Here is a 25634-nt window from a genome sequence, read left to right on the forward strand (position 1 = left end):
GTACACACGCGCACACAGTTACACGCACGCGCATACACACGCACACAGTTGCACACACACGTACACACGCACAGTTACACACACACGCCCCTACACGCAAGCACACAGTTACACACACGCACGTACACACACGCACACAGTTACACACACACACACAGTTACACACACGCCCGTACACGCACGCACACAGTTACACACACGCACGCACACAGTACACACACGCACGTACACACACGCACACAGTTACACACACGCACGTGTACACAGTTATAAACAAACACACAGTTATGCGTGTGCGGACACACAATTACACGCGCACACACACACTGCAGCATTCTGAGCAGACGTCCGTGTCTGCTAATAGGCTGATCGTTGCCTTTACATGTTCACCTGATTGTTACATATGGTCTAATTCTGGAATGTTCAAAAGATGTGATTTTGTAAATTGTATTTACTGTAGATCTTAAATGCCCTTGAACAAAAAATCTGAAAAAGGACGTTTTCACAACAATAAATGAGGTCCATGGTAATGAGGGAGTCTCTGAAATGTGTACATGACTTGTGCATATGGTATTAAATGCCCCCCTGTGAATACCTGTGCCCATACCCAATCAGTCCCTCCATCCCTGTGGTGTTGCATGAAAGGTGCTCAGATGTGACTACTTACTAAATAGAATTGCCTGAAAGAGGTAGTGGTAGGTGGAGCACTTCAACTTCCTGTGTGTGTGTGCGCACCTCATTCAAGCCTCAGAACAGGACTGTGTCCGTAGTTCAGGGCTGAGAGATCACCCCAAAATGAACTCAGTCCAACTCGACTACACATCCTCCTTCGGGTTTCGCCAACTGTGAAATATGTTGTTGTGGGGAGAAAAAGCTCATTTGTGCTCATGCTGTTGACCCCAGCCTGCACCCTAGCTAACCTTTCTGTAGTTACGGTGTTTACGCCACACATTGCCAGGTGTGTGCCCAGAGGAGTGACCGGTTCTCCACCCGCAGGCCGGGAGTCCCTCCACCTGAAGGAGGAAATGAGGGGTCAGCTGAAGGATGCCTCCAGCGCCACGTCCAAGGCGTACAGCACCTACCGCAAGGAGGGTGACCCCGACCTGGAGCCCGGCAGCGAGGAGGCGGAGGACGAGGTGGAGGAGGTGCAGATGAGCCCAGCCATCGGCATCATGAAACCTATCCTACGCTTTCTGCAGCTGCTCTGTGAGAACCACAACCGCCACCTGCAGGTATGACGGCAGGGTGACACACACACACATCATCCAGGTGGTCTAGTACACCAGCACCAGTTCACCTGCAACAGGTGTTGCTTTATTGTGGCTGCGCTCGCATGTTGGATGATCTAGAAGGTTCCCTAGGCTGCTCTGTTCAACTGTAAATAAACACCTGCAGACAGCTCCACAGGCAAGGATAGAGACAAACATCTGCTCCGTGACGGGAGCCACATTGGTTCGGTCCACGTGGCCTGGTGCACGTGAGCCAGCTCTAACGTCTCTAACGTCACACCGTGCAGAATTTCCTTCGGGACCAGAACAACAAGACCAACTACAACCTGGTGTGCGAGACGCTGCAGTTTCTCGACTGCATCTGCGGTAGCACCACAGGTGGCCTGGGTCTTCTGGGCCTCTACATCAACGAGAGGAACGTGGACCTGGTCCGACAGACGCTGGAGACCCTCGCGGAGTACTGTCAGGGCCCCTGCCATGAGAACCAGGTAGCCCGGTCCGTCCAGAACCGGCCTGCTGACCCGGCCTTGCCTTCTGGTTCTTGCTTGTGTCTTCCTGTATCATGGTGGTGGTGGTGGTGGTGGTGATGATGATGATGATGATGATGATGATGATGATGGTGGTGGTGGTGGTGATGAAGGGTTTCTTCTCTCCTCAGTCGTGCATAGCCAAGCACGAGTCCAACGGCATCGACATCATCATCGTCCTCATAGTCAACCCCATCGAGCCTTTGGGAAAGAACAGAATGGACCTCGTTCTGGAGCTGAAGGTACAATCACCCAACACGCCCCCGTGAATCTGTGTCACACTGTCTCAGTGTTCACAGGACTCTGTACATACACGTACACACAGTTTTCTGGCCCTCACGTGACACTAAGGATGTGATTCTGAGGCCGTAGACGTGCCTGTGCTTGTTTGGCCAGAATAACGCGTCCAAGGTCCTGCTGGCCATCATGGAGAGTTGCCGTGACAGCGAGAACGCAGAGAACATCCTGGACAAGATGAGGCCCAGTGAGTTGGTAAGGCACTGGGCTCCTGGGGGCCAGGCGTCCGACCTTTAACATCTTAACAGTATGGGGTATTTTTGTTTAACATCGTACTACAAGGTGCCTATATTGTGTGTGCATGTGTGTGTGTGTGTGTGTGTGTGTGTGTGTGTGCGCACAGATAAATGTGATTAAGGAAGCCTATGAACAAGGTGTTGAGAGTGGTATTGATGGGGAGGGTTCCGGAGATCCCATCAGTCCTAAAGACGTTGGCCACAACATCTACATCCTGGCACATCAGGTAGGCGGGGCTTGGGGCACTCATTAGCACGTGCTGAGCTTTGAGGTTTTTTTGCTGTTGGTTGGGAAGCTGGTGCCGGGAGACGTGCGTGTGAGCCCCGTGTCACACGGGCTATTTCTGTCCCAGAGATTTAGCAGACTTCATTAAACCCAGCACTGCTCCAACGCTACCTCCCCTGTACGGTTTCATGTTTTACACACACACACACACACACACACACACACGTGTGCACACAAATTTTCAGAAATGCATTACTTTATGTTCTGCTGGAGTTCAGTGCAACAAGTCACACTGCCTGAGGTTGTGACCTTTTGTCTAGCGCTGCTTTCACACACATTTTCCAGCATGACAAACAAGCGTGAGCCCAGACACCTGCGTATCTCCAGAGCCTCCTGGACGGAAGGAGGGAAGAATATTTGAAAGCCTTGTGATTCCCAGTTGTCCTGCTGTACTGTGAATACTGGCGTCTCTGAAGTCTATATCAGAATCTAAACGTGGTGCGTGGGGGATGTAGATGGGGACATGTCCAGGAAGGTGCACCCCACTGAATAAGAAGAGTGCCTGGGCAAGGCCAGTAAACACGGCGTTCACCCGCCTCTAACATGATTGAAATCGTATGTCACTCTGGATAAATGCACAAATGTAAAGAATGTGAATGTAAATATGCACTGTTTTTTTTTTTTTTTACTGACTGTTAATAGGCCTATTAATTATGTGTAAAAATGTTTCTGGAGTTCGTGGTCATGCATGATGTCCTGGAATAATTCCAAAATCCCTACGGTGCAGCTGCACAATGAATTTGATGTAGATACCAATATGTTCATTGTCATCCTTCTCTGGAGGGCCTCAGTATCCATCTACACTCCTCTTCCTCGTGTGTGTCCATCATCTACACTCCTCTTCCTCGTGTGTGTCCATCATCTACACTCCTCTTCCTCGTGTGTGTCCATCTACACACACTCCTTTTCCTCGTGTGTATCCATCATCTACACTCCTCTTCCTCGTGTGTATCCATCATCTACACTCCTCTTCCTCGTGTGTATCCATCATCTACACTCCTCTCCCTGGTGCGTGTGCAGCTACACACGCACACTCCTCTCCCTCGTGCGTGTGCAGCTACACACGCACACTCCTCTTCCTCGTGTGTATCCATCATCTACACTCCTCTCCCTCGTGCGTGTCCAGCTACACACGCAACTCCTCTCCCTCGTGCGTGTCCAGCTACACCTGCTAAGGTGCTGATTTCGTAAATGCAGCTTGTCGGACAGTAACCCTTTACTTTCTCCCGTCACATGTGATGCTCATGAATATGTATGAAGAGGCTCTACTCTTGTCTGTCTGTAGTTATCACTGCAAGGCCAAGCGAGATGCTGGCCTGAAGGGACAGATGCTCGCTGGAATTTACATTTACGTTTACATTTTTGGCATTTGACAGATGCTTTTATCCAGAGCGACTTTCTCATTTTACTCATGTAAGGAATCTCCTTTATGCCGTGGTCTTGGGGCGGAGCCCTCGGGTTGAGTCATAGCACTGCAGATTCACAGCACCGAGGAGAGTCTTTGTTAAGACACTTAACTTGCTCTGTTTCCTGCTTGCAGGGATTGAGTTTCTGTGTATAGTCTAGTGTATCAGTATAGTGCTGCATTGAGTCCTATCAAACCAGTTAGGTGTGGGTGTGTGGGTGTGTGTGTGTGTGTGTGTGGGGTTGTGTGGTTGTTCAGTTGGCACGTCACAAAAAGTCACTGCAGCAGTGTCTGAAGCCCAGAATGGATGCCGACGTCGATGGAGAAGAATCGCTCAGATTCTATGCCAAACACACTGCTCAGATAGAGGTATACGCCCACACGCACACCCTCATCATCATCATCATCATCAGTCTTCTGATATACTACTATGGTGCTAGAACTGCCAGTGACTGTTCTGAGGTCAGATCCGAACCCAGTGACTCCATCTCAATAGAACTCATCCGTGGCCCCTCTCTCAGTTTAATGGCCGTCGTTTGATCGGTTGGCGCTGATCCTCAATTTACATATTGTCACAGATTGTGCGTCACGACCGCACTATGGAGCAGATCGTGTTCCCCGTTCCCAACATTTGCGAGTTCCTGACGGAAGAGTCCAAGGTGCGTGTGTTCACCACCACGGAGCGCGACGACCAGGGCAGCAAGGTCAACCATTTCTTCCAGCAGTTCGACGACCTCTACAACGAGATGTGGTGGCAGAGGAAAATGAGAAGTATGTCGTGGTGGAAACACCAGAAACAGCTTGGACCCCTCCTTTATTACCGCTAGTAATTAATGACAGTTAATGATGTCCTTGTGTGTGTGTGTGTGTGTGTGTGTGTGTAGATAATGTGGCTCTGTTCTGGATCTCCAAGCATATCTCTCTGTGGGGAAGCATCTCCTTTAACCTGGCAGTGCTCATTAACCTGACTGTAGCCCTGTTCTACCCCTTCAAGGAAGTTGGATATGAAGGTACTGCACTCTCGTCCAGCTGCTCCACTGTGACTCGGGGGTGACGCAGGCTCAGGAAGAGCACTGGGCTGCAGAAACGCTAGGCTGCGGATTCACGTCCACGTGCGTCAGAGAAGCTGCACCGTTCGCGACCTTGACGGACCTTTCTGTGTGTCCCACAGGTGTCCTGCCCCCTTTCCTGTCGATCGTGCTGTGGGCGGCCGTGGCGGTCAGCATGGGCCTGCTCGTGGTCCTGCCCAGGCGAGGGGGCATCCAGGCCTTTCTCGTGTCTGTCATCCTCTGCTCCATCTACACCGTGGGTCTGAGCAACTCGCTCTGGCTACTGGGCGCAGCCAACGTAAGACGCCCCCTGCGTCCACTTCCCGGGCAGTGCCAACGTCTCGGGAGAGATGGGGGGGTTTGCACTTGCCTCTGCACGCTCGTTGTCCGAGTTTAGATCCGCACGCACGAGAGCGTGTTCACGGCTTGCACGGGCGTTTCACACGCCTGCTAACGGCCGATTAGTCGTGCCGTGAACGGTCAAGGCCAAAGGGGGGGTTTGTTTTGGTTGGTTGGTTGGTTGGTACTAATCCTGGCTCTGTCCTCTCAGCTGCTGAATAAGATTGTGTTCCTGGTGAGTTTCGTGGGGAACCAGGGCACGTTCACCCGTGGCTACAAGGCGCTCATCATGGATATCTTCTTCCTACTGCACGTCTCCTACGTCATCGTCTGCATGCTTGGCCTCTTCGCACACGAGTTCTTCTACAGCATCCTGGTACCTCCTACTCAGCCGCCGCACACACACACACACCACACAACGTACCGAGTCACGCACACACCTCAAGGAGCTGCACACACATCCATCTCTGGATCTTCGCTAGGTTCTGCTACTCCACACGTTTTCACTGAATGTTACAAGCCTGTTTTGACTATGTCGTGTTCTAAGCTCCGATGTTCACTTACAGACTCTGGTTCTTCCTGTCTGGGTCCCCCCACCCCACCCCACCCCACCCCACCCTCCTTTGTAGTTGTTTGATTTGGTCCGTAGAGAGGAGACGCTGCTCAATGTCATGCGCAGTGTGACAAAGAACGGTCGCTCCATCTTCCTCACCGCCGTGCTGGCCATCATCCTCGTATACCTCTTCTCCATCGTGGGCTTCCTGTTCTTTCAGAAGGACTTCCTGATGGAGGTGGAGCCCTACTTCTCTGTGGGTACGGCGCCCCCTAGTGGCCTGGCCCGGGTTTTGGGTGACATTGTATCCTAAGAGTTCTTTCCTTGGAGGGAGGTCCACTCTCACAACTCAACAAGCTCGAGTGTTTATTATCCGTCTGGGTCAAAGCAAAGGAGAAAGTGCACATGTTGTAAACGCTTTAGCACTTCAGCACACACACACACACACTCCAGCATGTACACACTCCAGAGCATGTGAATGAACCATGGACTGTTTTCTTGATGACTCCCCATGTGTTATGTGTACTTAGTGAGGTGCATGCAGGGCATGTGTGTGTGTGTGTGTGTGTGTGTGTGTGTTGGATTGTGACCCGTTTAACACATGTTGTGTAATCCAGCAGTGGTCACACACCCTTATGTAAGCTCATTTGTTCTGCTCTGGCATAGGGGACAGCACACACACACACATGCTGCGTGTCATGCAGAACATCCTCATTTTTCTCAGCCCATGTCTATTGAACAAATCAAACAGGTTTAGCCAGATGAGGCTTGTGAGTGCAAACGTGTCCTGACACACATACACACACACAGTAGACCACCATGTTTGTGCTCTCTCCCTCCCACCACGGGCGGAGCCATGGGAGGTGTGTGGGGTGGAGCGTCACCTCCTCCCGGGGAGACTAACTCTGCTCTTTCTTTCTGGCTGGTCTGTCAGAGAGGGCGACGGCACAGGGTGACGCGGAGCCTCTGACCTGCAAGGTGGAGCGATGCCCCCCTGCGGCACCCCAATACGGTGAGCCTGCGCTGGGGTCTGGGCTCTCTGTTCTCCGCTGCATGGCCGAGCCGGTGGAGTGTTGACCCTCTGCCCATAAATACTCTCCCACCCTCGCCCCCAGTAACAAACTCATCAAAAGAATCAGGGTGAACTGGTAAACCCCCCGAATGACTGCCTGGACTGGGAATACCAGGGTTCCTGACGTCCACTGCAGAGCCCGTGTTAGTCACCACTGGTGGGAACGCCGTGGATGTCTCAGTGCTCCTTGCAGGTGTCCTGGAATCAGTGTGTGGAGGCTAAGACTGCAGCATCCACCACACACACACACACACACACACACACACACACACACACACACACACACACACACCCTTGTTGCTGAGAGAGACATTGACTTTCCTTCCCAGTGACCCTCTGGTGATTTTGTGTGTGTGTGTGTTGGTCTGTGTATTCATGCTTTTGTGAGGGTCTGTGTTCTGTTTCAAAGGTTATGAAAGGTTATGGAGTCAAAACAATCTTCGATGTTGCCAAGGCGATGACCCATCTGTCTGTCTGTCTCTCTCTCTCACTCCCCCCCCCCCCCGCCGCTCTCCTTCCCTCTCCCTCTGTGTGTGTGTGTGTGTGTGTGTGTGTGTGTGTGACTCATGGGGTTCTTTGTTCTGAGGTGCTGTGAGTCTCTATAGATCACCTGTGCCTCTGGGCATCCACACGTGTGTGTGTTCTCTCTCTCTCTCTCTCTCTCTCTCTCCCCCCCCACCCCCCCTCTCTCTCTCCCTCCTGTCTCATACTAACATTTTTTGTGACTTTCTCTGACTTCTCATTCAACTTTTATCCTGCTCTCACCTTTTTCAGAGGTTATTTTCTCTGTGAGTTTGGTGTTTATTTGCAAATGTTTTTTTCACTTTTATAAACCCAGCGTTCAGTACGTACAGAATGGCGCTGGGAATTGGCGAATCGCCGTGTTCAGCACAGTGTGACGTCCTACTGTACTGCAGGCAGATTTTGCAGGCAGTTTTTTACTTAAACACTTTCTTTGGTTTAGTCAGTAGGCTCATAAAATCTTTTGCTTTTCAAAACATTTATTGGGATGTGTGTGTGTGTGTGTGTGTGCGTGTGTGTGTGTGCCCACTCCCTAGGAGATATGGAGGGAGAGAGTGATGGTGCAGAGCGTGTGTGTGACACTTTGCTCATGTGTATTATAACGGTGCTGAACCACGGACTACGTAACGGAGGTGGCATTGCCGACATTCTCCGCAAGCCCTCCAAAGACGTGAGCATGACGTCATCCCATCACACACTCAACCCCTCCATCGGCACCACATATCCAAACACACACAACCCAGCACTGTACTTATAGAACAAATACAACAAATAACAAATACACACGAAATTTCTACACACGACTTATTCTAAACGGATGAAACCCATTTAGCCTTTGAGGTGCTTTAAGTCAGAAGTGTGCTAGATCTGAGGGACAGTCTGACTAATTGTGGATGAGTTATTGCATCCTGTGTGCAGTTTACCAGCTGCTTGTGAAAGCTTCAGAAAGGTACTTAGGTTAATCTAGGTCACGCTTCAGTCTTCTGAGGTCTGTGAGCACAAACTGCACATCCCCTTGTCCTCTGACCCCTGACCTTCCCCTACGTTAGGAGCCCATGTTCGCGGCCCGTGTGGTGTACGACCTGCTGTTCTTCTTCGTGGTCATCATCATCGTGCTGAACCTTATTTTCGGCGTGATCATTGACACGTTCGCTGACCTGAGGAGTGAGAAACAGGGCAAGGAGGAGATTCTGAAGACCACATGCTTCATCTGCGGTAGGTCTCACACACACACACACACACGCATGCACGCACGCGCGCGCGCCTGGAGTGTCTGAAGGTCCCCGCTGATCGAGCTGACTTAGGCCGACCGGGGTCACTCAGCAGTCACACACAGGCCGTAGTCGTCTTTGTGACCGAAGGCTGTGACCGCGTGTGTGGGGGGTGGAGGTCAGAACTCATTAAGGTGGTGCGCGTGATGGGCGGCACCTGCTGCTCTCCCCGCAGGGCTGGAGCGGGACAAATTCGACAACAAGACGGTGTCGTTCGAGGAGCACATCAAGTCCGAGCACAATATGTGGCACTACCTGTACTTCCTGGTTCTGGTACGAGTCAAAGACCCCACGGAGTACACGGGGCCCGAGAGTTACGTGGCCCAGATGATCAAGGTGAGCACCCCCCCACTGTCTTCTACACATGCTTCTTCGGTCATTCACTCTTTCACTTATTCACTCTCACTCTTTCACTCATTCACTCTCACTTATTCACTCTCTCACTCATTCACTCTCTCATTCACTCATTCACACTCTGACACTCTTTCACTCTCACTCTCTCATTCACTTTCTCACACGTTCACTCTCTCTCATTCACTCACTCAATCACTCTCACACTCACTCACGCTCTCACTCACTCACTCTCTCATTCACTCTCTCTCTCTCTCATTCATTCTCTCACTCATTCACTCTCACTCATTCACTCTCACTCTCTCATTCACTCACTCACTCACTCACTCTCTCATTCCCTCTCTCTCATTCACTCTCACTCTCACTCAGTCATTCACTCTCTCTCTCTCATTCATTCTCTTTTACTCATTCACTCTCACTCATTCACTCTCTCACTTTCACTCATTCACCCTCCACTTTTTTTTCTTGGTCAATAATCAAATGTGTTGTTTTCCCCTGATGGTGTTAATAAATTAAATCATTAAACTGGATTTTTGGACTCATCTTTGTTAGCGTAATGTGCTGTCTGATAAACGGAGGCAAAAAAGACAAAAGAAAGGTGTAGGGGACACCCGTACTGCAGTACAGAGCTGGGGGGCGCTGTGCATGTCAGAGCACCCGTACTGCAGTACAGAGCTGGGGGGCGCTGTGCATGTCAGCGCACCCGTACTGCAGTACAGAGCTGGGGGGCGCTGTGCATGTCAGCGCACCCGTACTGCAGTACAGAGCTGGGGGGCGCTGTGCATGTCAGAGCACCCGTACTGCAGTACAGAGCTGGGGGGCGCTGTGCATGTCAGCGCACCCGTACTGCAGTACAGAGCTGGGGGGCGCTGTGCATGTCAGCGCACCCGTACTGCAGTACAGAGCTGGGGGGCGCTGTGCATGTCAGCGCACCCGTACTGCAGTACAGAGCTGGGGGGCGCTGTGCATGTCAGCGCACCCGTACTGCAGTACAGAGCTGGGGGGCGCTGTGCATGTCAGCGCACCCGTACTGCAGTACAGAGCTGGGGGGCGCTGTGCATGTCAGAGCACCCGTACTGCAGTACAGAGCTGGGGGGCGCTGTGCATGTCAGCGCACCCGTACTGCAGAGTTGTGTGCCGTACTACAGCTTCAGACTTCCTCTTCTGTGTGAGTGTGTGTGTGTGTCAGCCTGAACCACTCTTATGCCCTCTTGCTGAGCATGTTCTAAGTGGTGTGGAGTAATTAACTGCTCATTAAGGACACCGCTAATGTTATGCTAACGAGCGGTGAGGAGGAGGATGGATGATGATGTGCGCAGCGTTACTTGTTAGCACTTTCTCTGGGTGCCAATTGGACACACGCACTCCTAGGAAAGTGTAGGAATCTGTACAGACGGCAGAAAACTTGGGCGGGCTTTTCTGCAGACAGATCACCGTGTTCACTGCTAAAAATAGGAGGCATATTAATTCGTCCGCTATCTGCCAAGTATGAAAAATTTGGATTGTGTCTGTGTTCTATAGTATCTTTGTTTCTTAAGGAGTATTTCTTAACACATACTTGGTTTGTTTCTTAACTCATACTGGGTTTGTTTTAGTTCATACTGGGTTTGTTTCTTAGCTCGTAGTGGGTTTGTTTCTTAGCTCGTACTGGGTTTGTTTCTTAGTTTGTCATGGGTTTGTTTAACTCATACTGGGTTTGTTTATTAGTTCATACTGGGTTTGTTTATTAGTTCATACTGGGTTTGTTTATTAGTTCGTACTGGGTTTGTTTATTAGTTCGTACTGGGTTTGTTTATTAGTTCGTACTGGGTTTGTTTATTAGTTCGTACTGGGTTTGTTTTAGTTCGTACTGGGTTTGTTTTAGTTCGTACTGGGTTTGTTTATTAGTTCGTACTGGGTTTGTTGGTTCGTACTGGGTTTCTTAGTTCGTACTGGGTTTGTTTCTTAGTTCGTACTGGGTTTGTTTCTTAGTTCGTACTGGGTTGGTTTCTTAACACGTACTGGGTTTGTTGGTTCGTACTGGGTTTCTTAGTTCGTACTGGGTTTGTTTCTTAACACGTACTGGGTTTGTTTCTTAGTTCGTACTGGGTTTGTTTCTTAACACATACTGGATTTTTCTTAACTCATAATGGGTTTGTTAGTTTGTACTGGGTTTCTTTCTTAGTTTGTACTGGGTTTGTTCGTTCGTGCTGGGTTTGTTTCTTAGCTCATACTGGGTCTATTTCTTAGTTCGTACTGGGGCTATTTCTTAGTTCATACTGGGTTTGTTTCTTAACTCATACTGGGTTTGGTTCTTAACTCATACTGGGTTTGGTTCTTAACTCATACTGGGTTTGTTTCTTAGTTCGTACTGGGTTTGTTTCTTAGTTTGTACTGGGTCTGTTTCTCAGTTTATACTGGGTTGGTTTCTTAGTTTATACTGGGTTGGTTTCTTAGTTCATACTGGGTGGGTTGCTTAGTTCGTACTGGGTTTGTTTCTTAGATCGTACTGGGTTTGTTTCTTCTCATACTGGGTTTGTTGGTTCGTACTGGGTTTATGAGTATGTACTGGGTTTGTTTCTTAGTTCGTACTGGGTTTGTTTCTTAACACATACTGGGTTTGTTTCTTAGTTTGTACTGGGTTTGTTAGTTTGTACTGGGTTTGTTAATTTGTGCTGGGTTTGTTTCTTAGTTTGTACTGCGTTTGTTAGTTTGTACTGGGTTTGTTTCTTAGTTTGTACTGGGTTTTTCTTAACACGTACTGGGTTTTGATTATTAGTTTGTACTGGGTTTGTTTCTTATCTCATACTGGGTTTATTAGTATGTACTGGGTTTGTTTCTTAACACATACTGGGTTTGTTTCTTAGTTCATACTGGGTCTTTTTATTAGTTCATACTGGGTCTGTTTCTGAGCTCGTACTGGGTCTGTTTCTGAGCTCGTACTGGGTCTGTTTCTTAGTTCGTACTGGGTCTGTTTCTTAGTTCGTACTGGGTCTATTTCTTAGTTCATAATGGGTTTGTTTCTTAACTTGTACTGGGTTTGTTTCTTAACTTGTACTGGGTTTATTTCTTAACTCGTACTGGGTTTGTTTCTTAGATCGTACTGGGTTTGTTTCTTAACTCGTACTGGGTTTGTTAGTTCGTGCTGGGTTTATTAGTATGTACTGGGTTTGTTTCTTAACACATATTGGGTCTGTTTCTTAGTTCATACTGGTTCTGTTTCTTAGCTCATACTGGGTCTGTTTCTTAGTTCGTACTGGGTCTGTTTCTTAGTTCGTACTGGGTCTGTTTCTTAGTTCGTACTGGGTTGGTTTCTTAGTTCGTACTGGGTTGGTTTCTTTGTTCGTACTGGGTTAGTTTCTTAGTTTGTAATGGGTTTGTTTCTTAACTCGTACTGGGTTTGTTTCTTAACTCGTACTGGGTTTGTTTCTTAACTCGTACTGGGTTTGTTAGTTCGTGCTGGGTTTGTTTCTTAATACATACTGGGTTTGTTTCTTAGTTTATACTGAGTTTATACTGAGTTTGTTTCTTAGTTTATACTGGGTTGGTTTCTTAGTTTATACTGGGTTGGTTTCTTAGTTCATACTGGGTGGGTTGCTTAGTTCGTAATGGGTTGGTTTCTTAGTTTGTAATGGGTTGGTTTCTTAACTTGTACTGGGTTTTTCTTAACACATACTGGGTTTGTTTCTTAGATCGTACTGGGTTTATTAGTTCTTACTGGGTTTGTTTCTTAGTTCATGCTGGGTTTGTTAGCTCGTACTGGGTTTTTAGCCCCATCAGTATGAAGTTTAGTACACAATAATCTTCACTTAACTGCCTGAGACCAAGAACCTGCATCTCCAATAAACAGCCTCTGAGCTTACCTGTTTCTTACCCCGTTTCTATCCTGTTTCTTAGGTTGTAACTGCCTCTGCTCAGTTACGTTAGTACCTTCACTAACTGCTACGGTTTGGCAGAATTCCAGTCTGAATTTAGTGTGGGTTTTTGTTCAGTAGCCATGCCATATATGAGTGTGTGTGTGTGTGTGTGTGTGTGTGAGTGAGATGTCTCTCATGCCATATCATTTCCACTGATAAGACAACAGAACTTTAAAATCCTCTTAAATCAGCTGGTTAATGTTTGAATGTTTTACGGAACGCTCTCTCTGCTTTCTATGTGGGTACAAGCCTGTGTTTGTCTGAGGGGCATGATGGACAGACTCAGACAGGCTCCGTGACGGATGAGCTGAGCGTTCATGCCACAGGGTTCTTCATGAGGCTGTGAAGATGAGACCATTCTGAAGCAGCAGAAGTGATTTGTTTCTTCCTTATTTCCTGGGGTTAAATATCAATGTAAAAGCCTGCAGTAGTTTCAGAAGCTGCACTTTTAGTCTGCCTGGTATTCGACTTCCTGTGCGCGTGCATGCGTCCACTCAGATGCGTGTGTCTCACTTGCTCCACATCAGTTCTATTGCACTAAAAATGTTAAAAGGCCTAAAGTACTCATAAGTAGCATTGGGAAGCTTTAACACATGCTCTCCTTATAAAGAACCTGTGTGTGTGCGCATGCATGCATGTGTGTGTGAGAGAGAGACGGGAGAGGGAGCAAGATTCCTGAGAAACAGGACATTTTTCCGTCGGAGGTCCGTCCTCATCCGTGTGGGGAAGGCGCTGTGACAGCTGCAGGAGGTGAAGCAGTTGATATTCAAATTTCTGGATGTTTCAAGTGCAGCATTCATTCAGAGGACTTCCGTCCTGAGTGTGAGGAAGTTTCTGCAAGCTCCCACCTTCACCTGCCTGCCGCGGTTTTGTTTTAGCACCGAAAACAAGGCCACTTCATTCCCAGCCAATAAACACATTAACAAATGGGTGCAACATTAATGACCTTACTGCTGACATTGCATTAACATATTAATTAGGGATATTACTGCCTAATATAATAACATAACAATAATAATAATAATAATAATAACTGTAATATAAATGACATTACTGCTAACATTACCATAATATTAATGGAATTACTGCTCAATTTACATTAACGTTAATGATGTTACTGCTAAAGTTACAGCAGTATTACTGATATTACTGCTAACTTTACGGTAACATTAATGCTAACAAAGTTACAGTGTGTGTGTGTGTGTGTGTGTGTGTGTGTGTGTGTATGTGTGTGTATGTGTGTGTGTGTGTGTGTGTGTGTGTGTCACTCTCAGAGACTGGAGAGACGGAGCAGGTACAACAGTAGTTACAGCAGTCTTATATAACCCATCTCAAGTGGCCCACTAATAGCTCAGCCTTCCTCACACGTGCGCTGCTCAGTCTCCCCTCCCCCACACACGCACGCACGCGTGCACACACCCCTGCCCAGCCGCTCATTATCACACAGTGAGTCAGGCATCTCCTAGGCAACATCATCGTCATGCACCATTGGAGGCAACAGGAGGGAGTTGGGAGGGGGTAAGGGAACCCACACTGGGGCCTCTGGACTCGTGATCAGTGCACAGTGCAAAGGTCAGCGATTCCCAGTAGGGTCTCGTTCTTGCGCGCACACACAGACACACACACGCACACATCTGTCTCTGTTCCTCTTTTGTATCTTCTTATCCTGGATTCTCAGACTAAGTTTTGGGAGCTGCCCGTGTGCGCGTGCACGCAGGAACGCGTACATGCAGCTGTCTATGAGTGGATGCGGCCCCTGGCCCTGCTAATCAGTCTGATTATGGCAATCAGGCTGCTATTTCCAGGGCTTCTATGATGCCTGTGCACTGTAGGTGTCTTTCCGGAGGAAGGCGGCGCTCTCTCCCCGTGTGACGCTCTGGTGAAGGGGCGTGGCTATGAGCCGGAAGAGGCTGGATGTTTGGAACCTGTGTGTGTGTGTGTGTGTGTGTGTGTGTGTGTGTGTGTGTCTGTGTGTGTGCGTGTGTGTGTATCGGTAAGATGCTGGCAAAACCCAGAGATGTCTGGGCCAGCACTAGGCTTTGCTATTAAAGGGTGATGTTCTGCAGAGTGAACCACTTTCCATGTGCAAACAAGGTTGTGTGTGTGTTTGCAGTGGTTCAGCGGAGTTTCTGCAATACCTGGGCTTCTCCCCAGAGCCCAAGCTTGCTGCAGTAGTGGAGTGCAGTGAAAGTTAATGAAGATTTCCAGCCTCACGCGCACACACACACACACACACACACACACACTTGCGCGGCTGCGTAGGGTAGTCTCCTCTCAGAGTTCCAAGTTAACACCCAGACTGTCCACTGCTCCACGATCTCAACTCTCTTTGTGCATCTTGCACTTCTCATCCCGTTCTGATGTCATTTGGGGAAAAACAAAGCATTCCAGCATCATAGGAATACGGTTCTGTCCTTGGTAAGGCATTCTGATATGTCAGGTTCTCCCGTTATGACGTCTAGTTTCATCTGTGCGCAATGGAGTTTTTCCCCCGAGCAACTGATGGTTGTGGTCTCAAATAGCAGACCCCCCCCCCACCCCCCCTGTTGAGTGCACCAATTGGACTCATTAAGACATACTTGCTGATTGGACAGTGAACTGATTGGAGGCTGAGGCTGCCCTCACACACTATGTCTACAGTGGACTTCAGTTCCCATAATCCATTGTCAAACGCTTTGTAGTTCTTGTTGGAAGGTGGTCAGTGCGAGCGGGAGCTGACCCTTCACCCCTGCCCTCTGGCCTGGAGCGCTCTCCAGATTATCCTCAGGAGAACATCCTGTCTTAGGAACATGTTCTTCAGACGCAGTTTAATGTGTGTGAGAAAAATGGTTTGTTTAGACACAAAAGGTGTGTGTGTGTGTGTGTGTGTGTGTGAGTGAGAGAGAGAGTGAGATTGAGATTGCATAAGAGCAGGAGACACTCTGTTCCCACCTCTGAGGATGCCACATGCGGAAACTTACAGCACCTTGCTATACCCCTGAGCTAGGTGTGAAAAGCACCTTACATAACTCCATGAGCAGCTGAGCCCTCACTGTTACCTGCACGCACACTCACACACACACACACACACACACAAGCACACGTGCGAGCACACTCACCGTATGCAAACCCATGTATGGAAGCCCATTATGGTATAATTATCCTGAAAGCGTACTGAGCTGTAATTAGCTCTCTGGGTGTTTTTTTCTGGATTGTCAGGGGTGGGGGTGGGGGTTTAAACTCTAGTTCTTGTGTGTATGTATTGTGTGTGTGTGTGTGAGAGAGGAAGATGGCTGCTGGTTCATGTTCCTTGAATTAGTAACATCAGTTATCACCACTTTTGCTTGGTTAATATTTAACACCAACCCCATCCCTCTCTCTCTCTGTCTATCTCTGTCTCTGCCTGTCTGTCACTCGCTCTGTCTCTGTCTCTCTCTCACTCTATCTCTTCCCCCCAGGAGAAGAATCTGGACTGGTTCCCGCGAATGCGGGCCATGTCCCTGGTGAGCAGTGAAGGGGAGGGGGAGCAGAATGAGATGCGTTCTCTGCAGGAGAAGCTCGACACCACCGTCACACTGGTGGCGCAGCTTTCTGCTCAGCTGGCAGAGCTCAAGGAGCAGGTAAGATCTGTCCCCTGTCCCGCACCTGCGGCCTCGCCGGCCGAAGTGGTCGCTCGCACGGCTCGCTCACGTGCACCCACAGTGATGTGTGACGTACAGAGTGCCCTTGCCCTGTTGTAGTGTGGCAGATTTAGTGGTGAGTGTGCTAGCTTTAGCGCTTAGCATAGCCCACCCAGAGATCGAGTTGGGGGGGGTTCCACAGGAGCGGCCTGGTTCTGAGTGCGTTCAGAGCCCCGAGAGCTGTGGACTCTCCCATAACTTGCCAGGTTGTTATTGAGATCCCTCACAAACAACCCTGGGCCTGTTTACGTGATTCCCCAGCTGTAAGTGTGTGATGTTGGCACTCTGCCCCTAGATTTCCACAGTGGATTATGATTCAACAGACCGGGATGACCTCTGTTCACCGTGTTGACGTAGCAGTCATCACTGTTGATTGGTTGACGCACCAAAGTAAAGTTAGCTAGCGAGCTTGTCATGCAGCCCTTCAGTTACGCGAGGCCGTCACGCACCGGTGCCGTCACATGTCGAGGCCTGCCTGTAATTCCCCAGGCCACCCTGCATGTTAAGTAACTTATGAGAGCGGTTCCACTTCTGGTGGCCGGACCCCATTACCCAGGCTCGTCCATGCCCCTCTGCCGCAGTCCTTACGAATTCCAGCTGCGTTCAGGGCGGCCAGTCAGGGGGCCGTAACTCCGCCCAGCTGGGAGAGAGCAGTTCACCCCGGTCCCTCGTGCACGTTTCGGGCTTCCCTAAACTGTCTAGTATTACAGAGCTCCCGTGTCTCTGGTGAGCGTTTAGTCTGACCCACCATGGCTGAAAGTGCTGATGGGGTGTTAGCTGTGTGCTCTCCGTCTCAGACGCCACGCAGGTGTTCCTGGCCCCGGGCCAGCGCAGGTGTGCAGGTTCTGCTCTGCGCTGTCTTATGATCAATATGTTTCCATAATTTAGCTCTCCTGACATAAACAGCAGTTACAATATATTCCAATATCCAGCTTTTGCTGCACAAGTCATGTCTCCAAACTTCAAAGGCCTGAAGATCTAAAAGAAATTCTTGCCCTATATTACCGAGTGTGTCTCTGAGGACTCTGCCAGTTGATGGAATGGCCTCTTTTTTTCTCCCTCTCTCATTCTGTGTGTGTGTGTGTCTGTGTGTGTGTGTGTGTTTAGATGACAGAACAGCGGAAGAACAAGCAAAGGTTGGGCTTTCTGGGTCCACCACACATCAACCATCATGTGGCCCCTGTGCATTGACAGAAGGACACACACACACACACACACACGCGAGCGCACGCGTGCATCATCTCCTGCTCACTACTACAGCTTATGTCACTGCCGTGTTCTGGTTTGCCTATTGGAGTTTCCACTTCTGTGCCAGAGTAACGTCACGTTTGGACAGTGATGTCACACTCTCAACCTTTAGAGACTGCATTTCAGCAGAGGATTCTGGGTCCTGCAGGGGAGTTGGCTGGACAGGGTTGGTTGGACACCGCTCGTGCACGGTCCTTTCGTCAAGTATTGCTTTTTACAGTCCAGCAGGCCCAAAAGTCCCTTGTGGAAAAGGCATCTGTTCATTTTTTAACTATAAAATATTACTTCTCTTTTAAGTTCATTACATTTTATTGGGATCTTACCCTGGGCAGAACCTGGAATGGCGGCGTATGTTGACATCTCTATGTCCCTAGTTCAGTTGTGTGCTTTAGAGTGATGGGTCAACTTCAGAACAGCTGGCTGAACTTGGATAGAAACTAGAAACTAGAACTGGAAAGTCGTTTTCTCTCATCTCACACTCAGCCAGCGTCTCCTGCTGATGGCAAAGGTTTCCCAAGCATGTTAGTTGTCTGCATATTTTTACAGGTTTGCATTTTTTAAAATCTATGCAAAATCACTGTACCTGGCGCAACCCTTAAAAATGCACAGAAAACAACAGAGCAAACTTGTATTTGTGACTGGGGACTGGATGGATGTGCTGAAGAAGTGTGTTGAGCTGCTGCTGTGGGTAGGAACAAAAGGACTCAAAATCTATAAGAACTGAAATGTATTAACAAGAACAACCCTTATTATACTGTGGAATCTGAATGTGCTTTCAGGGGAAACCTGGTAGTGGATCACAGGGATAGAAATTAGAAGTCTTACATCCTACGTATTTTTTTTGTGTGTGAATTTGCACAGGTGTGAGTAATGCCTCTTCAGAATATAAGGGCTTTATCTTCCTAGTGACATGGTATATTTTATGTGCTCAAGATACTGTAATAAAAATATATATATACACAAATATCATCACTAGTTGTCGTTTGACCAGGTGTTGACAGCATACAGGCACTCACACAAACACACAAGCAAAATCACCTAGAAACTGACCCATACTTAGCTATGTGACATTTACAAGCCCCCTCCCTCCCTGAAAGTATTTATAGAGACACACACACACACACACACACACACACTCACTGTGCGTCTAAGGCAGAGGTAAATTAACATCAGCATGTCTGTTGTACTTGTAAATACACGCCTGTGAAGTCTGTTGAACTCCTCTGTTTCCCCAGGAGAAATCAATCCGAATCAGCTCTCGGTGATCGGATCGTATGTTTCTCGCAGTGAACAGATAAACAAAACGACATCGCTCTACCCAGAGTGCCCTTCCCCGCACGAAACCACGGACGATGCTGACGTATGCAGAAACCCGTGGATCGAAACCCACGGGGCGTGCGGCTTTGGTATACAGTGCATGGCGTCTGTGTGAGTAGTGGCCTGGCCCTGGTTCAGAAACGGCATACTGGTACGTGAGAACCGTGACTGCGCTGTCTCCATGACACTGGCTAAATTTAGCCTCGGAGCTCGTAGTGCAAACAGCTGCCATTAAGCAAGGGAAAGTCCAGCGTTTCTAGAACGTTCCATCTGGTGGACGGACAGGGCGTGGCACCACTGGCCTCGCGCACACGCTGCACGAAGTCGCGCGGAGAGCGCGTCCTGAATGAAGGACCATGTCCCGCTCACAGCGTTGGATCTTGTCAAGCGTGCATCTGCTCACTGCCATGTCAAATTGGACTCCTGCCTTAATTAGGAAGGTGTTCTCAGTCACAACCCAAAAAGGAAAAAAAAAGGATGAAATAAACAACATAAAAACAACCCTGAATATCAGACAGTAGAGACGCGCATCAAGCCCCCAGCGCATGGGATGAGACTGCATGTGACACGTGGCCTCATGCCAGCAAGCTGTAGAGCACATCAGGGACATCACATGAGCAAGATTGGAACACGCCTGCAGGCCTGCCCTCCCCTGCTAAAAACAACAACAAAGTGAAACGCACGGGTTGCACGAGTCGCTGCATATTTATTTCCTTCGGCTGTGGGCTCTCGTGTACTCTGATCAAGACGAGGGCGGAACGCGCCGAATGCCTCCGTCTTCTCCAGTAAGGCTCCGCCCACCTCCGAGGTCACCACCTCTCTCTGGGTGGGTGGGCCAATAAGGTGCAGAGGCGCCAGGAGGGGCTGTGGCGTAGCCACACCCATCTTAAGTAGCCCTGACCAGTTTGAGTAGGGAACGCTGGGGTCCCAGTGTTAATGGGCGAACCACTCTGGAATGCTTTTCTAGTTGCGTACTCGAGCCAGGAAGCATCGCCTCCTTTCCGCTGTGTCTCCTAAAGGTTTGGAAGCGAACCTGCATGCCGCCATGTTGTCTGCTCTTTGAACCGTGTGAGAAATGGAGAAATGAGGCACGCATGTAGATGGAGAGGAACAGTCTTATGTAAATGTCCTTTTTTTCCAAGAAGAGACATTTGAAGGAAAGATGAGTCATAGGAAGAGGAATGCGGGAATGGGGGTGGGGGGGGTGTTCTTTTTTTACCCCAAACGAAAGCTGCACACGGCTTTCTGTCAAACCGTGTCCACAGGGTTAAGGACCCACCATCTCTCTAATGTTTAATTAGAATATGAAACTGGGATTCATACTGAATATACGCTTCAGCCTGTATGAGTACCCATCTGACCCCCTCGACCTCTGCTGCCTGATATGGGCGAATGCTGTTTATTGTGTGATACAGAGTGTGCAGTCAGGGATGTGAGGTGCGTGCGTGTGTGTGTGTGTGTGTGTGTGTGTGTGTGTGTGTGTGTGTGTGTGTGTGTGTGTGTGTGTGTGGCCCATTTCCACTCCTGTCTGTGATCTGGTAACTATTCAGCATTTTGACTAGAAAGCCTGAGTAGTGACCCCAGCAACCATGAGCTAAGTGCGGAGCTCCTCTCTCTAAGACCTAATTCAGCACACAAAAAACAGGATCAAAATGTGAACATTTCATAAGTAACACAGATATATACACACCAGACTGATGAGGATCAGCGAAAGAATATTATATTCACCAAAACCCGAATTACACAACAATAAAAAAAACAAAAAACCGACAACTAGTTTTAAAAAACAAGCAGCATTTTCCTGCTCGCCTAGATTACACAATGTGGAAAAACTTCAGTATTGTTCAATAAAGCTTAAGAAAAACCGACTGGTTAAAATGCTTAAAATATTTAAGTATAAAAGAAGTACAAATGCTTTTTGCTAATAAAGAACCAGTGACCTGGAACCTTGGCAACTGCAAAGGCTGTGAGTCTGATACATTTTCATACGAACAGTTTACCACAATAGATGAAACCGAAAGCTCTCCAGCTGACAACTCCTGTACTGGACGTATTCCTTGGGACCGGCACTGGTGGAGGCCAGTATACATTTACATTAATGGAACTATCCAATAGCCAATGTAGAAAAATAGAAAAGCTCTTCAATGGGACAATATCATTTGCTACAACAGTATTATATGCTAATACAACGGCAAGATAACACTTGCAGCAATGTTCCTGCACACACTGTTACAGTACTGTTATGATGAATACCCTCGCACAAAAATGCATGTTGTTCCAGGAGGGTGGGGGCTGTGCTGAATATCCATCTTTCCCTCTATGCACGGCACACCTACACGCGCTCCGCGGCATTCTTACCCAGCAGACAAAGTTCTTCCAATCCCTTCTTTTTTTTCAGTGAGCGCTGGCCCTGCCCCATAGCGCCCCCTGCCCAATTCCCACCCCTACACCTTCTGCCAGTGCTGGGTGGAGGGTGAACCCATTTGCAGGCCAGCGAAGAAGACCTGGTACCGGTGCTTCCACATGAGGAAGGCCCCCAGCAAACAGACGAGGGCCTGCACCAGGTTCAGAACCATCTGCAGAAGGTAGAAGAACATCAGGGTGCTGGTGACGGCCGTGCAGTCGGTCACACCGGCGTACGTGAACGTGCGGCCGACGGGATCCTCCGGCTCCAGCGTGCACACGCAGTCTTGGCTCGTCTCTCGGCACGTGAAGCCGATGGTTAGGGAGTAGTGGTGACCTTGAAAGGCAATGACCAGGATGGAGACGATCAGGCCCACGGAACACAGGAGGAAGTACAGCACCTGAAAGGAATGCGTAGCAGACAGGACCGGGTCAGGACCGAGTCCGTGGCGCCTCCAGCACTATAGACAGAACCTTCCACACAGGTGTGAACTCTAATACTATGTAACAGTAGTACTGTTTATCTCCATAAAACTACAATGACTTGACCATGTCGAGCTTTGTTAAAGATAAGGTGGCCCTGTAAAATACTTGAATCCCCTTTAAAATGACCTGATTTGGGCTTTGTTCTTGGGTTAGCAGTGATCTCTGAGGTGCTGTTACTGCACACAATATTCTCAGGCCATATTCATGAATCTAATGTTTAGAGGAGTGAATGTACAGCTGATAGTTGTGCAGTCATGTTTTCAGCTCCACACCTCTCTCTCTCTCTCTCTCACCTTTACGATGAACTGCATGGTGGTGCTCTCATCCGGCAGGTAGGTGATCCCGTAGAGGACGAAACCCAATATCGACACCACGCACAGCTGCAATGCAGCACAGAGAAATGCTCCACTACACATCCTGGCACCGAGCACCCCACATGCAAAACCAGCCCAGATCTTTGACTTCAGTCTGTCTGCACAAACTTCACAATCATGTGCACCTCAGAATCAGATGTCGAAAAAATGTGACCATTGTATCCCAAGTTATAAACACATGCCATCCTAAGAGATTGGCCTAATCTTATTTCCAGACCTCTTAAACTCTCTCCTTTTCTCTGGTTCTACCAGGCTGTAATCAGTGTTGTGCAACTCAGCACTGCCTTGTCATCTGATAGCATAATCACAGCCTTTGCCAAACTGAATAGGTTTTTCCCCTTTTCTGAGATAACACTCCCTGTTTCAGTCGGATTGGAGCCTTGTGACTAACGTGCAGTATCTAATTTGATTGTTTTTCCCAGGTGCTGGGGGGATCTTGGTGACCTCAGTGTTTTTCTGTAGCAGCACTGGTCTCGTGAGGCCTGAACTCGGGATATCACAGTGTCAGGATCGACTCTGATGTGTTCTTGTGTGCGTCTGTCTGTGTGTGTGTGTCTGTCTGTGTGTGAGAGAGAGAGAACTTGCACCGTCATAAAAACAGTTTAGTGTAGCTGACATTTTACCCTTCTCACATGACAAAACAATAAAGGCTCAGTTAAAATGGCAGTCTGATGAGAGAAACTGGCTTTGACAGATCCGCTATTACGAAATAAATTAAGAACTCACCAATAGCTTTGGGTAATTACCAGAACCGTGCAGTCTACACCAGCAAGTAAAAAGGCTTGCATACGTACCCCGGCCCCCTACGCTCGTGATCTAACGGGTACTGTGCTTTGAAATGGCTTGCTGTAGGGACCCTTGCTGCCTAAGAGAGGTCATATACTGCACGTGTGAAACAGAAGAATCCAAAGTCTTGGTTACGTGAGTTTTGCTGGAGTGCGTGACGGACATGTACACAACCGGACTCTTCTCTTTAGTATATTATTTTATTATATTTATTATATTTTGTAAAGCACGTTATAAACACTGTTTGTAAAATGCTATGTGAATAAAACATGGTATTAATATTCCTATGTTGGTTTATTAACTTACAGCTGCGTAGTAAATTCTGGTTTCACAGACAGTTTTGCTTACAGCTGCTTCTTTCGTTTTTCTTTGTATTTACAAACTGTTCTTGAATTTAAACCCAGATCATCCCATTCTGTCTGGATCTTTTTCTGTGTGACACTAAATCATTTTGCCTGAACTCATGTGACTTGGGCTCAACACAAATTACTAAAGCAGTGTCTGGGTAGCACATTAAGGAGACATTTCCTGTACACAGATACTCTGTAATTCTGGCCTTAGTAAATGCTATTTAAATGTTAAATGTATAAATGTCACTCTTCACTGAGATATAACATCTTAGACAAGGATGGCAGATGAACTGAAAGAGCTCAAATGAACAAAACATCCAAGCTAATGTTTCCAATCAAACCATTAATAGTCTCCTGAATCCTGGCTATAACTCAGTAACTCAGTATAACAGTAATACTTGACTAACTATTCCAGTAATCTGTATCAGTGCTTATCCGTGCAATTCATGCAGACAGTGCAGTGTTCTATGGAGCTGTGTTTCGGCTCCTGGGCAGGGTGCGGACAGAATGGCGGAGTCATAAAAGCATGCAGGCCCCATGCGTGGCCTAGGCGGTCAGAAGGCATGCCGGGAGCGGAGGAACGGGACGGCAAGCGAGGGGAAGCGTTTAGCCGGTGCTTACGAGGATACCAGCCCAGTGCGGCGTCTCCCTGGCCAGTAGCGACGGACTGATGGCGGCCATGAGGAAGGCCACAGTCGCCACGGCGACGCCCAGCAGTAGCTGGAGCAGCGCAATCAGCAGCGGGAAGGGGCAGCCACAGCACCTGTGGCCGTCCGGGCCGCAGCGAGCCCGCTCCACGGGCCCGGCGTCCTCCCCTCCGCCCGCGCGACTCTTGTCCGAGCGCATTCTTCCTTCCGCCTCACGCTCTGCGCCTCCTCGTCCCTTCCGGGGGTCTGCTGGTCAACTCTTTCTCCCGCTTTTCTCTCCTTCTCTTTTCTTCTGCTCGCCTTCCTCGTCTAGCGTCTGCTCTCCTCCCCTCGAATGCCCCTCTGTGCTGTCTGCCTCCCCCCGCTGTGCTCTCTCCTCACCCTCCCCGCCAGCCCTGTGGTGCTGCAGCTATTTGGAATCAGAGGAGGCTCTGAACTAATATGGAAAACATTTGGAGCAAAGCTGCCCGACAGCCACATATAGAGCAGAACGCGGCAGGGCAGAGGAAACGGAGCGAGGCTGGGAACGGGGAGGCGAGAGGGGGGACTCCAACACACGACTGCCACAGCAACACCAGCAGCAGCAGGAAGACGGCGCTGGCAGAGGACGAAGGAGCAGCACGGTGTGTGTGTGTGGGAACGGCGGCTGCTGGCAGGAAAATCCCATGTCACGGGCAGAAATGTGGGTGAACGCGTGACCGCTGCCAAGAAGCGCTAAACGCCCTGTGCAACCTCTTTATAACGACGCTGACAGCGTCACATGAGTCCCACGGGGAAGTAACGTGACAGGCAGCCACGTGAGAGCCTCGCACTTAATCCCGCTGGAATGTGACCAAACTGTGGGAAAACCGCGTGTCCATGGTAAACAGGCCCATGTTTATTATATACATATACTGTACACATAAAAGTCATGCGATTTATCGATATTTATTCTTTCTCAATGTTTTAAGTATATTTCAACAGGAAAAAAAAGTTTGCAAATATGCGATAAATATATTCGCTGCTTTTTTTTGTTTTTTTTTTTTGTTTTATTATTTATAAGATACACTCAAGGATTTCTCTCGAGGCTAAAGCAGTTACTAGCCAACTACAACTTATCTAGAGATGTTAGTATTGTTGCGTTTATCCATCCGAAATAGCGCCCGTATCCGTGAGTGCTAGTGACTGGCACCTGGATCTGGATCTGGAGCGTCGTGGTGACGCTCGTCCCTAAGAATATCAGAGCCGCTCGCTCTCACGCACGCGCGCACGCGGCCGTTTTGTAACGTTCATTATGGAAATGCGTGATGTGCGTACGTGCAGGCTTGTGTTTACATAAGTTAAACCAAAAT

General features: G+C 48.7%; 2 protein-coding genes across 4 annotated transcripts in view; one reads left to right on the plus strand and one right to left on the minus strand.

Annotated features, from left to right (window-relative positions):
• The window catches only part of itpr2 (inositol 1,4,5-trisphosphate receptor, type 2), a 70238-nt gene extending 51334 nt beyond the window's left edge, over window positions 1–18904 (plus strand). For 2 of the 3 annotated variants that reach the window (XM_035525495.2, XM_035525496.2), the window contains 17 exons: window positions 997–1232; window positions 1517–1717; window positions 1888–1998; window positions 2153–2248; window positions 2397–2516; window positions 4239–4349; window positions 4559–4751; window positions 4865–4990; window positions 5152–5327; window positions 5580–5744; window positions 5998–6181; window positions 6856–6933; window positions 8052–8185; window positions 8565–8730; window positions 8962–9122; window positions 16471–16632; window positions 17800–18904. In XM_035525495.2, coding sequence (XP_035381388.1) covers window positions 997–1232; window positions 1517–1717; window positions 1888–1998; window positions 2153–2248; window positions 2397–2516; window positions 4239–4349; window positions 4559–4751; window positions 4865–4990; window positions 5152–5327; window positions 5580–5744; window positions 5998–6181; window positions 6856–6933; window positions 8052–8185; window positions 8565–8730; window positions 8962–9122; window positions 16471–16632; window positions 17800–17883 — 2504 coding nt within the window. In that variant the 3' untranslated portion in view covers window positions 17884–18904. The remainder of the gene's footprint in view (window positions 1–996; window positions 1233–1516; window positions 1718–1887; window positions 1999–2152; window positions 2249–2396; window positions 2517–4238; window positions 4350–4558; window positions 4752–4864; window positions 4991–5151; window positions 5328–5579; window positions 5745–5997; window positions 6182–6855; window positions 6934–8051; window positions 8186–8564; window positions 8731–8961; window positions 9123–16470; window positions 16633–17799) is intronic. The other variant, XM_081715337.1, reaches the window with a different exon arrangement.
• A 2051-nt stretch (window positions 18905–20955) lies between these two features.
• On the minus strand, window positions 20956–24977 carry sspn (sarcospan (Kras oncogene-associated gene)). The gene is made up of 3 exons (XM_027032768.3): window positions 24278–24977; window positions 22440–22526; window positions 20956–22061 (listed from the first exon to the last, which is right to left on the minus strand). Exons 1-3 carry the CDS (start codon window positions 24500–24502, stop codon window positions 21702–21704), a joined length of 672 nt encoding a protein of 223 aa, XP_026888569.2. The 5' UTR covers window positions 24503–24977; the 3' UTR covers window positions 20956–21701.
• Between the last annotated feature and the right edge of the window lie 657 nt (window positions 24978–25634).

The sequence above is a fragment of the Electrophorus electricus genome, chromosome 6, assembly GCF_041902795.1.
Source record: "Electrophorus electricus isolate QZ-2024a chromosome 6, ASM4190279v1, whole genome shotgun sequence".
Classification (NCBI taxonomy): Eukaryota; Metazoa; Chordata; class Actinopteri; order Gymnotiformes; family Gymnotidae; genus Electrophorus; species Electrophorus electricus.

Excerpts from the sequence above, each read along its gene's own strand:
- sspn (XM_027032768.3), bottom strand. The coding sequence starts at position 24,502 with ATGCGCTCGGACAAGAGTCGCGCGGGCGGAGGGGAGGACGCCGGGCCC. Across the intron at positions 22,527-24,277 it reads CGCACTGGGCTGGTATCCTC|CTGTGCGTGGTGTCGATATT; the intron begins GTAAGCACCGGC and ends GCTGCATTGCAG. Across the intron at positions 22,062-22,439 it reads CCATGCAGTTCATCGTAAAG|GTGCTGTACTTCCTCCTGTG; the intron begins GTGAGAGAGAGA and ends CATTCCTTTCAG.